The sequence below is a fragment of the Grammomys surdaster genome, unplaced genomic scaffold, assembly GCF_004785775.1.
Source record: "Grammomys surdaster isolate TR1022 unplaced genomic scaffold, NIH_TR_1.0 554, whole genome shotgun sequence".
NCBI lineage: Eukaryota > Metazoa > Chordata > Mammalia > Rodentia > Muridae > Grammomys > Grammomys surdaster.
Window position 1 is genome coordinate 802,210 of NW_021604973.1, and position 11,982 is coordinate 814,191.

At 47.2% G+C, this 11,982-nt stretch overlaps 1 protein-coding gene across 1 annotated transcript; it reads right to left on the bottom strand.

Moving 5' to 3' along the window:
- Positions 1-659: 659 nt before the first annotated feature.
- On the bottom strand, positions 660-3,787 carry Tlr5 (toll like receptor 5). The gene is made up of 2 exons (XM_028781838.1): positions 3,739-3,787; positions 660-3,368 (listed from the first exon to the last, which is right to left on the bottom strand). The coding sequence occupies exon 2, from the start codon at positions 3,362-3,364 to the stop codon at positions 788-790; it is 2,577 nt and encodes an 858-aa protein (XP_028637671.1). The 5' UTR covers positions 3,365-3,368; positions 3,739-3,787; the 3' UTR covers positions 660-787.
- Positions 3,788-11,982: the final 8,195 nt, after the last annotated feature.

Below are 11,982 nucleotides of genomic sequence, written 5' to 3' on the forward strand. Positions count from 1 at the left end.
CATGAGGCCCAGCCATGGTATAGAAAACTCAACTTACACATCTAAGAAACCAAGGAGTCAGAATTCAGTAAGGAATCAGTGTGTGAACTCCACAGCCTCTTTGTAGCTGTTGTGTAGCTGATGCAACAGCTGTTATATGGTTGTGGGGACGGGAGAAGGGCAGGCTGGTGCTAAGTTGTGAAAGGGCATGAATACCAGGTTGAGAGAGCCCGTGCAGAACATGGCTGTGGCACACAAAAGCTGGGCCTGCAGGGTCAGAACAGGACGTATGTATTCTGGCCACAGTGATGGAGCTGCAGCCATCTGTCCGTCTGCCCAACCTCTTATCACTTCCACACTTTGTCGGAGTGAGAACAGCCCTCAGCACTGGCCTTGTGCCTGTGGCCAGAGAAGGACCTATCTCGTCTGGCCATGTTCTACACAGCATTAAGAACTCAGGATTCTCAAGCCTCCTGTTTTTGAACTGAACAGCACAGAAAGCATGAAGCCACCTGTAACTTCTCTCAAGGTGCCCTCGCCATCGGTGGCTGCCAGGACAGAAGGCAACCAGACAGGAGGAAACAGTGTTATTGGGCCTAAAAGGAAGTTAATGACAGGTGGGAGCCCTTAGAGGGGCTGCAGCTTTCTAGACCTACTACTTCCCATTTGGAGGCCAGTGAGACAGAGCACCCTGTTGACATGAAATCAAGAGATTGATGTTGTTTTCATAGCCCTGGGAAGGACCCTCAACAGCTGTGCACATACAGAGTGGAGAGTTATTTGCAGTGCTTGCAAAGTGCACCTTCCACTAGGAAATCGTTGTTATGGTTTGCAACTGAATGGGACTGCTTTTCTTCTTTCCCTTTTCTTTCTTTAGTATGCATCCAGAGAGTTTATCGAGAAACCAGCCAACATCCTGGAGGTCTTCAGGCCACCTCAAGTACTGTTGCTTTTGCAGGAACCCTCTGATGGTCTCATGTCTCATCAGCTGATACTGGGATAGTGATCCCACCACCACCACGATGAGAATGTTTTTGAGGTCAGACAGACACCGGCTCTGGGCATACCTGAAGGCTTCCAGGCACCAGCCATCCTTAAGGAAGTGTCTGCTCACTAGACACACTGTCTTTTTGCTGCCCCAGATGGCTGCATGGATGTTAGAGACATGGTTTTCCCCTGGAATGAAATCTCTTTCCTCAAAGCACAGCCTGAGCCTGTTTCGGGAACTGTACTGAGCATCCAGATGTCTGAGCAAAGCATTCTGTGCCCATTCAAAATCTTTGCTACTGAAGCAGAAGTAGGCATCATATTTAGACGTACCAGGTTCCGAATTCCAGTCCCTGTCCTTGAACACCAGCTTCTGGATGGTCTTATAACACAGGAAACAAATCCCCCGGAACTTTATGACTATGAGGGTGATGACAAGGAACAGAGTTAAAGTGACTGTGCACAGGACGAAAAGGGAAAACCTTAGGGACCGCATGGCTTCCTCTTCATCACAGTCCTTGGTGGATAGGTTGTAGAGGGAGCCCCCTAGCAGCGAGTTAGGGTACATGCAATACATGTCTGCAGGAGAGCCGAACAAAGTGACATTGGTTTGGTTGAGCCAGACGATAAAAGTGCTAAGCTCACAGTCACAGATGAACTCATTATGAGTTATGTCCAAGACACGAAGTGAAGAAAACAAACCAGGATCAGGAGAGAAAAGCTGATTTCTAGATATATCGAGAATCTCTAAATTAGCAGGTAAACTGCCCAGAGAGAGCACGGTCAGCCTATTAGCACTGAGACTGAGCATCCGTAATGCAACCAAGTTGTTAAATATTCCTGGTGGAAGGAAATTAAGGTAGTTATTATTCAGGTAAAGGATTTGGAGGCGGGAAAGGCCTTTAAAGATATCCCAACAGAGGCCGGTCTCCCAGGCAAGCTGCAGCATATTCTCTGTGAGGAAAAGCTGTTCTAAGCTTAGGTTCTCTGAGGTGGTGTGGACCGCCTTGCATGATGAAAGGCGATTCTGATTTAGGATGAGAAACTGGAGCTGGGGGACTCGCAGGAGGAAGTAGAGGTCAGACAGATTTTCTAGCCTGTTTCCAGATAATTCTATGAAGTTGGCTGTAAAACGGATGCGTGGCAAATGGGTCAGCTTATTGCCACCCAGGAAGACTGTCTCTATGCTTGGAATAAAACCAATGGTTTTAAGAGCATTATCACGGAGATCTAAGGTTTGTAACTTTTTTAATAAGCTGAATGTCTGGTCTTGAATGATCCCAATGTGGTTCCTTTGAAGGTCAATGTAGGCTACTCTAGAAAGCCCATAGAAGTTAGAATTATAGAGTTCTCCCAAAAGGTTATAAGATAGATTGAGAATCTGGAGGCTGTCAAGCCCATAAAATGCATTATCTCCAATTTTGTTTATCTTGTTGAAGGCAAGGTTCAGAATCTTCAAATCCTTCAGTGTCTCAAACAGTTGGGGATTCAAGGAGAAGATATAGCCATGTGAAAGGTCCAGTTGTAGCACTGAACTGCTGGCCAGGCTGGCAAATGTGCTCTGGTCGGGATCTCTGATGTTCTGGAAGCCAAAGCCAGAACCCATGATGTGGTATTTAAGAATCAAAGAGGAGATCTGGCTTCCCTGGATGATGTTGCTGAAGTTCCCTGTGATGGCCACTGTCCAGCCATTTTCAGAGAGATCTAGAGTTTCAAGCCACATGCCACTGAAAGGGTTCCTGCATGTCTTCCAGACCACAGAGACTCTGCTGAACAGGCTAGTTGACTTGAGGCCGAAGAAAGACAGTGTTTTACCCTGCAGAGGCTTGAGTTCATCTTCACATAAAGTGAATATTTGGTTGAAAGAAAAATCTATGTCGCTTAAGGAATTCAGTTCCTGAAATGAAGAATGGAGGTGAAGGCTGTCAATCTGGTTGCCAGATAGGTCTAAGCGAGCTAATGAATTTAGATTTCTGAAGTAACCGTCACTTAATACAGCACTGGAGAGTCCACAGGAAAACAGCCGAAGTTCAAAGAGATGGGGCAGTCCCTGAAAAGCATCTGGACTCAAGACTTCAATCTGGCTTTGGCCCAGGTCCAAGATCCTAAGATTGGGCAGGTTTCTGAAGGCCTCCCGGCCAATAGTCAAGTTAGCATACTGGGTCCCCAGCTCGAGCAGCTGGAGTCTCTCCAGGAGTGGGAATGATGTAGCAACGGCCATACTGATGTAGTTGAAGCTGAGCAGGAGCCTCTCGGTGGTATTGAGGACCCAGGGAATCTGGGTAAGGTTACAGCTCCGGAATAAGGCTATCTGGCCATCTGAAGAACAGGGAGACATGTCCAACACGGGGCTGGCCATGAAGATCACACCTATGAGAAGGTCAAGTTGATATGCCATGATCCTATGGGAAAAGAGAGAATTAAAAACACAACATCACAGCCTGAGGCTCGGCACATGGGTCCTCAGCACTGGAGGTCTCTGGTGTGAGGGTGCTGTCCCTTGGAATCCTTTGCTCAAATGACTCCACAGACACTCTTCTGGCAGATGCTTCTTGTTTGGCAGACTTGGTGGAACAGAAACACCCACTCTTTTCTGCTTGAACACTTAATGGTGCATATTTTACACACTGGGCACTAGTACTTCACAGATATTTTACCCAAGCTGGGGAGGTAGCTCAGTGGTAGAGTACTTGCCTAACATGTGCTAGTGTCTAGATTTCCTCCCAAGTACCATAAAAGCAGCAAACAAGCAGCAAAAAAACTATTACCCACTCAGTGTTTGTTCATCCATTCCAGAGTTGCTGAGGAAAGTTGAAAGTCATACACAAGAGGCATTTTTACTTCTGTTCATCCAAGAAGCCCCATTCCTAGCTCCCAGAAGCTTAGCTGATGAACAGACAATAAACACATCAGTTTCTAGGCTGTATTCTGTCCCAGATTCTAGCCCATCCCCCAAAGACCTGAGATCATAATACAGGCACTGGACACTCTATGCATCTTGATAAAGGATCTGGTTTGATCACCTTAGTTAAGTGGACTATGCACCTATTCCATGCCTGACACACATGGTCGTGTGAGTCTCATGTAAAGCAGAAATACACCCACCTGCTGAAGTTTGGTGTGGGGTGGGGGGGTGAGGGGGAGAAGGACTCAGCATCCATCCATGTGCTACCGCGGTGAATGGTGTCTCACAGATGTGTCTGGCATATGCTCCAAGCATAGGTGCTGTGTAAGAGGAGAAGAACTTAACAAGCATCCCAGAGAGCTAATGTCCTCTGTGGTAGTTAGAGTAAGAATGGCCCCATAGGCTCATCAATTTAAATGCTTAGCCACAATAATAGAGCTCTTTGAAAGAATTAGGATTGGGAGGAATATGTTGAAGGAAGTGGATCACTGCAACTGGGCTATGAGATTTCAAAACTCCAGGCTAGGCTCTGTCAGTCTCTCTTGGCCTGTGGTTTAGGATATAGCTCTTAACTATGTCTCCGGTACCATGCCTGCCATGCCTGTCACCATGTTTCTTACCATGATGACAATGGACTCAGACTCTGGAACTGTAAGCAAGCCTCAATTAAATACTTTCTAAGAGTTGCTGTGGTCATGGTGTCTCTTCATAGCAATAGAACACTAACTAAAAGTAGCCTCCCTGTGCATGGCTTCTCCATCTTCTCCCTTGCTGTCAACAGCTCTTATCAAAAACCTCTGTTGAACGGTTCTGTGTTCCAGAAAGTATTCCCCATTGGCCCAGGTGTTAAAGGATTCATTGCCATCTTATGACACCACTGGGAGGTAGTGGAGCCTTTAGGGGGCGAGGCTTAGTGGGAGGACATTAAATCACTGGGATTACGACTTATAAGGGTTTCAGGTCTCGTTTACCATCCCTGGAGCTATCCATCTCTCTCTTTGTAGATTCCCGTCTGCTCTGCCTAGATGTAGCATCATCCTGCTGCATCTGCCAATGTCAAGAGTGCATTTGTCCTTCTACCCCAAATCAGTTCCCCACGGCTCTGGTAATCACCAAATATAAGTCCTGACTGATAAAGCGAGTCTAGAGAGGGCAGACTAGAATCTACAAGGAGAGAGATGGACACCTTGAGAGACGATGTAAGAGGCAGTTACTGAGATGGGTCCTAAGGGAAGTTTCATCTCTCTCGGCATGCAACCCAAGGACTGTGATTCTCTTGTAGAACTCTGGAAGACAGATGAGGGAACCCAATGTAAAGCAGCATAAGTTGTAGCGGGAGGTATTTGACAAAAGGAGCATCCGGCTAGCTCCCAGCCTGGCCGCCATGTTCCTGCTCTAAGCCCATTTGTCTCTGCAAGCTCTCCAGCAGGACCAGAGCTCCCGAGTTGGTTCCACTGGGCTGTTCTCTAGCTTGCACCCATAGTCTCCAGTTGTTGTGCTTCCAGCTCTGGTTCACTTTTCCCTGGAGCCGCTAGGTCCTTCACAGCCATAACTACCCTGCTGTCAGTGGGCCTACCTTCCAGTAACCCAGTAAATCAAAACTCTAGATGCTTAAAGTTAACCAATGGATTTATATATTATCAAATACTCAATATACAAAATGCCCACACAATTAGAATTGTTATCCCAATTATCTAACCTTTTGATACGAATAACTTCCAGAGACTGCTAGAGATGCGCGTCTGTGGCCATCTCAACCTCTCTCCTTTCTTTTCTCCCCCTCCCCTCTTTCTCTTGTTCCTCTCTCCTCCCAACTCCTAGCTCCTCCTCCCTCTTCCTAGTCCAATGACTGGGCTCTCACTGCAATACATTGGGCAGAAAATTTCTGCCACAGTAAGTCTTTTTGAGTGGTACCCAGAGTGAAGAATCTGAAGATGCACTTCAGTGGAGATGAGAATGAGCAAACCAGGCTTGGGGCCCAAGAAGGAAAATAAACAGTGATAGAAATCTCACACTCCCATCAAATTTTATGTACCCCTCTTTCACATTTTACAATGGGAAGTGGGGTCTACAGTGACCCACAAAGAATGGATGAGCATAGCCTGATTGCCCACACCTGAGGATGCCACAGTGCTCAGCTGCACACTGTCACACCACCCGGCCATTGACCACAAACTGTAGAGCTCCTCACGTGGTATGTGTGTGTGTGTGTGTGTGTGGTGTCTTCGTAGTGCAGGTGAGTGTGAGTATGTACATACCCATGTGCCTGCTTGCACATCCATGGCAGGATGTCAGGTGTCTTCCTCCAGGGTGCTCTGCCTTATTGCCTTGAGACAGGGTCCCTCACAGAACTGGATAAGCTCACTGTTCTGACTTGCCCAGCCAGCCAATAAGCTTTCAGGATCCTCTTCCCCCATCCTCTGTACCTCTAGGGCTACAGGCACATGTCACACATATGTACAGCTTCTTCACAGGCTTTGAGGTCTTGATTACTTTGGAGGTCTGTCGACAGTTTTGTGACCATCTCCCTGCACTGGTATCACAGACCTAATGCTGTGCCTTGACTCAGAGTTCACCAGCCTCCCAGGGCCGCAGAACACACAAGACTAGGTGTGTATGTAACGGAGTACAACTGAGCCTTAAAAAGGAATAGAAGTCCTTTAAAATTTTTAATTTTATCATTATTATCATTGTATACATGCATGTGTGTGCCTGTGCATATGCATGCGTATGAGCGTGTTTTGTGTGTGTGTGTGTGTGTGTGTGTGTGTGTGTGTGTGTGCATGGGGAGGCCACAGAACAACTTTGTGAAGTCACTTCCTTCATTCTGCCTTTACAGGACTCCAGGGACCAAACTCGGGTACCTGCCATGTCATCGCTCCAGCCCCAGGGGAATAAAACTGGGACATGTGGTACAACACGGATGGATTCTGAAGACATTATACTAAGTACAATCAATAAGACACAGAAGAGCAAATATTGTGTGATTCCGAACTCTGGCACAGGCTAAGCAAACACTCTCCCACTGAGCTGCACCCTACCCTACACAAGGTTTCTAGAATATATAAATTAACAAAGACAAAAGGAGCCAAGAGGTTACTAGGAGCTGAGAGGAGAAGATGGGGCAAGATTGTTCAATAAGTCTAGAATTTCAAAAATTCGGGACCACAAGGAAGCTCTGAAGATAGACAGGGGTGACTGTGCCACTGAACTGCATGCTCCCTTAAAACAATCTAGATAACAGAGTTTATGACATGCGTATTTGATCACAATTTTAAAAAGAACTAGGCTAGCCAGCTGTGGTGGTACACACCTGTAATTCCAGTAGTCGGAAGGGGGTGTGTGGCTCAAGCTCATCCTTGTCTGAGGCCAGCCTGAGTCATGTAAGACTCTCCCTCAAAAAAAAAAAAGAAAAATCAATTTAACAAGCTAAAGTCAGCTCCTGGCACTGCAGCAGATCCAGGCCTGGAGGCTGTTGAAAGAAACATTTAAAACTGTATCCCTGGCATCTCTGATGCAAGCAGTTCTCAGGCCATGCTTTGAGAAGTGTGGGTCTGACGGATCCCCTCCAAGTCAGACATCCCACGCTTCTCTGCCATGAGACTCTGGTGAGAAAATTGGAGAAAGCCGGGCATTGGGTTTTGATTATTACGGCTGGGTTAACTCATGTCTAAGGCTCGGAGAGGAATAAACAGGAATAGAACAGTCAATGCTGGCCTCTGTCCTCCTGCCTCGCAGTGTTAATTAAGATAATCAGACCTGAGGGAGGAGGTCAGAATCTCTTTCCTTTCAACTGCCTTCATTTCAAGCTAATCCCAGTCATTAAGAGAGCAGGTTGCTTTCTTAATTGCCCGAGTAAAAAGCTGCCTGCTGGAGCCATCTGAGTTATGGGCTGTGGTATCTGCAGCAAATTCATAAGCTTATATTTTGGGGGTGCTGCTCCTCTCCTGACACCGAGGTTAGTTGGATGAGCCATGGAAACCCTTGTGTTAATTTAATACTTGATCCTTAGAAAATCACACCAGTAGTGGATCATTGGCAAGGTCCGGGGCTCTGGGTTGAGACCCAGGGAAGCTGTGTCCATGAGACAAAGTGTGCAGAGAATGTTTCTTCTGGCAAGTACTGGGTCCAAACCTAGGGTACTATTGGTGTACCAAGCATGGAAGGGTTTCTATGCAAGAAAACCAAAATTCATTTGTAAATATGTGCCTCAAAGAGTTACTCCAAAGCCCACATAGTAATGACCTGTGGACTAAATCCAATGTGAGTACAGGATGCAGGCTCAGACAGAATGCTGGACTGGAAGAACTGTGGACCCAGAAATGCTCTAAGGGGTGCTCATTTGTTGGTGTCATAATTTGAATCTGAAGTGTTCTCCTTAGACTCTTGTTTTGGTGGCTCCCCCTCCCCAAGCCCCAGTTAGTGGTGCTGTTTTGGGGAGTTGTAGAAACTTTGAGCAGTGAGCCCTGGTTGGAAGAAGTGAGTCGTTGGATATGAATCCTTGGAGGTTTATTGTCCCTGGCTACTGGCACTTGTCCTTCTATCCCTATGAACCATCTCATCCCTCAGTACCATCAGCCCTCCGGTTTCCCAGTTATTTGGAACCAGCTGCCCCACCAGCTGCCTTCTGTATGTCCACACACCATGCATGCTGGTATTCACACGGGTGTGTTACATCAGTGTGCCTTCAGTACACTGTCTCCAAAGTCCCTCGTTTCTCCCCCAGCTCAGGAGTCACCCCACACAGCAGCCAGCTTTCCCTTGTTCCCATTTCTAAAAGAAACAGGAGGGCTCCTGTCCTGGGTCTGCTGCTGCCTTCTTCTCTGCCAGCCACTCCTCAGCTAAACTTTGGGGGATGGGGAGCCCACAGGAGGGCTCTGCACAGCCAAGAGGTAGCCCTGCTCTGTGCTGCTGTGAGGAAACCCAATGCTCCAGGATGGCACAGTCATGCAAACATGATTGCCTGCAGCTGGCTGGCAGGACCGCATGTTCATGAGAGGTGGGCATGACACAGGTCCCATAGTCCCGGGCCCCATCCACTCCAGAGCCTTTGGGATGAACACAGAAGGCAAATGTCCAACACCTGACAACTGTTCAGCAACCAAGACTCAGAGCTCAGAGTGTTAGGTCTCCAAGGACGCTATGGTCTCAGGAGAGGCTGATTTCTTCACTGATGCTCACCATTGACATCGGCTCTGCTTGCCTCTCTGAATGCTTATGATTCCTCAACACAAAGCGTGTCTGTTACACCTAGCCTAGCAAGAACTTCCCCACTTATCTGCAGTCTTTTGTTCCATGGTGGGGGATGGGGAGGCCATGAGGAACCATCTCCATCTCCCTGAATTCCCAGTCTGGTGGTGCTGGGAGGTTAGAACTTCCCGAAGGCTGGAATTCCCTACCTTTTCTCAGGGCCCCAGACTGTCTAAATCTCTGCTAGAAATATACTCACAAATAGCCATGGGCTTCCCTGGTTTGTATCTCAGAGCTCACCTGCAACTCTTTCTGTAAATTAGAATTTCAATTCTCAATGCCAGGCAGTGCTTTGTTCTCTCTGGCTTGTGGTAAATATTTGCTGAGTGGATGAATTCATCTACACCCTGCTCTGGGGCCTGCCTCCCTCTTCCTGGCCCTGCAGGAATGGCATGGGAGATTTGTGTGCTTCTCTGCGTCCCTTGGAAAGTTTTGCCTCAGCTTGTTCAGAGCAGCCTTAATTTTCCCTTGATCTCTTCTCGATGTCTTACAAAGTGGGTGAGGGTCATCATGGATTCCCTAAGAACCTGGCATCAACGTAGCTGAGAACTTTACTTTGGCAATTTAACTGTGCAGTCCTGCTGCTGCCTGGCTCAATTCAAGGCTCACTGGCTCTAACCGGGATGGCTAAGGTGATCACCCTGCTTATTTCCCGTTGAGTTGTGGTTTGGATCTTAAATATCCCCAAAGGCCCATGTGTTAAGTCACCAGCTTCCGATGTTCCTGGAAGACAGTAGAACCTTCAAGAGGATGTAATGAAGTAGGCTACAGTACTATAGTTGTGCCCTTTGAAGTGGCTATTGAGAGTCGAGCCCCTCCTGCTTCTTGGTATTATAGGATGGTCATTTTCCTCTGCCATGGTGTACTGTGCTGTCACAGGCCCTAAACCAACAGGCTAAGTGACTATGGATTAAAGCTTCCAAACCCCTCCCCCCCTTATAATTAGCTCAGGTATCTTGTCGTTCTGACAGTGTGTGACCCTAATGCATCATATATCCTTCACTGGGCTACTGGAGGGAGCTTCCCAGAAGTCAGCTCTGACTAGAAAAGTCCTAGGTGAGTCCTCAGGCCCACAAACCAGAACTCTGCAGAGTGACTCCAGTGTCCCCATGTTAGACTACACCCCATTCTAGAACGGTTACCTAGAGGGGACCTTTCAGAATGAACTGTCATTTTACAGAGGAACGATTCAATGCAGACAACCTTCCCAATTTAGTAACTGCCATGCTGTCTACTGTCTGTGCTCCTGACTCGACTAGCCTGTTTAGAATCTGACCTTCCCTCCGCCTCCTTGGCTCGTCCCATCTCGTCTTCTCTCAAAGGCTATCTCCAACAGTCCTCACCTCCCCCAGGCATCTTCACCTCCCTCCCTCCCTCCCTGGCCTGCTGGTTCCGTCTTCATGGCAGCCTTTCATTACATCAGACCTTCCCTGTTAGACTGAAGTCTTGTGGCAGGAGTGGGTTTTATTCATAGTTGATGCCTCACCTTTCAGAGTGTAACCCCAGGGCCCCGGCAATATTTCTTCCCATTAGTGTTTTGAAGCCAGAGTCTCACTAGGACCACCCACCTTCCCATACTAATACCAGGGGCACCTAAGAATTTCTAATTCTAGGACATCATTGTTCAAGGACTCCTGAGACCATAGGAATCTCATCACAGCCATGGTAGCAATTTAAAAAAAAAAATGAATCGGGAGGCACAGTGCTTGCTTTCTGAATAAATAGAAACCATTACGAGCTAGAGAGATGGCTCAGTGGTTAAGAGCACTGACTGCTTTTCCAGAGGTCCCGAGTTCAATTCCCACATGGTGGCTCACAACTATCAGTAATGGGATCTGATGCCCTATTCTGGTGTGTCTGAAGACAGCTCCAGTGTATTTATATAAATAAATAAATAAATAAATCTTAAAAAAAAAGAAAAGAAAGCATTACACGCAGGTTTTTCTTGCTGTGTATCACTTCCCTCTTGGCAGGTTTCCACTAGTGTGATTTCACTTGCTTGCTTGACTTCTTGTGTTTTGGCTTTTTAAAAAAAAAAAAAAACTGAAAAGTTAGCACATTAAAGCAACGAATTTCACTATGACATTTCATCCTAGAGCTGTCCGTATACTCGATCTTATTCATCTTGACGTTTGGCTTTCTGGGACAGAGTCTCACTGTGCAGCCCAGGCTGGCCTTGAACTCCAAGTCTTTCTGTCTCTCAGGTGCTGGGATTAGAGGTGTGTGCCCCTGCCCGGCCCCCCTCCCCCCCCCCCCCAGTGGAATGTTCTCTGGAAGAAAAAAGTTTGAAATGATTTTCTAAACCAAGACCTGTAAGACATGAGGGCTGAAGAGACTGAGAAACGTCTGGTCCAGCCTCAGGTGCAGAAGGTGATGTCTAAGTCTTTTAGTCAGATGGGCAACCTTTCTGCTTTGCAGTACCAGGGAGGAAAATAAAATCACTCTGCTGGTGAGGATGTTCCTCTTGGGACCTAGAAACCTTTTTTTTTTCATCACCTGTCTGTGAACATTTGGTTTCTGAGATTTCAGTCCTAGGACAAGACAATTACCCTGTCTCTGTACTCTAAGGAAGCAAGAATTTGCTGACTCGGGGGCCTTGTGGGTTTCTGAGGGTGGGATTGAGTGGGTGGAGTGGGGGATGAAAGGAGTAAGGGAAGACCACTATCAGGGTGTGGCATTCCTAAGAACAGGGCTGAGCGAATGCCGTAAGCAGGGTTAGGAGCCGGTGTGTAAAAACTGGGCCTCAGACACGAATGGGAGTGGCTTAAAGGTTGAAGAACTGACTTGGTTAACACCAGATCATCTTGTAGATGATTAAACAGGTCCTTGGTGGGGTTGGGCCCTTGACTAAGATCTCACAC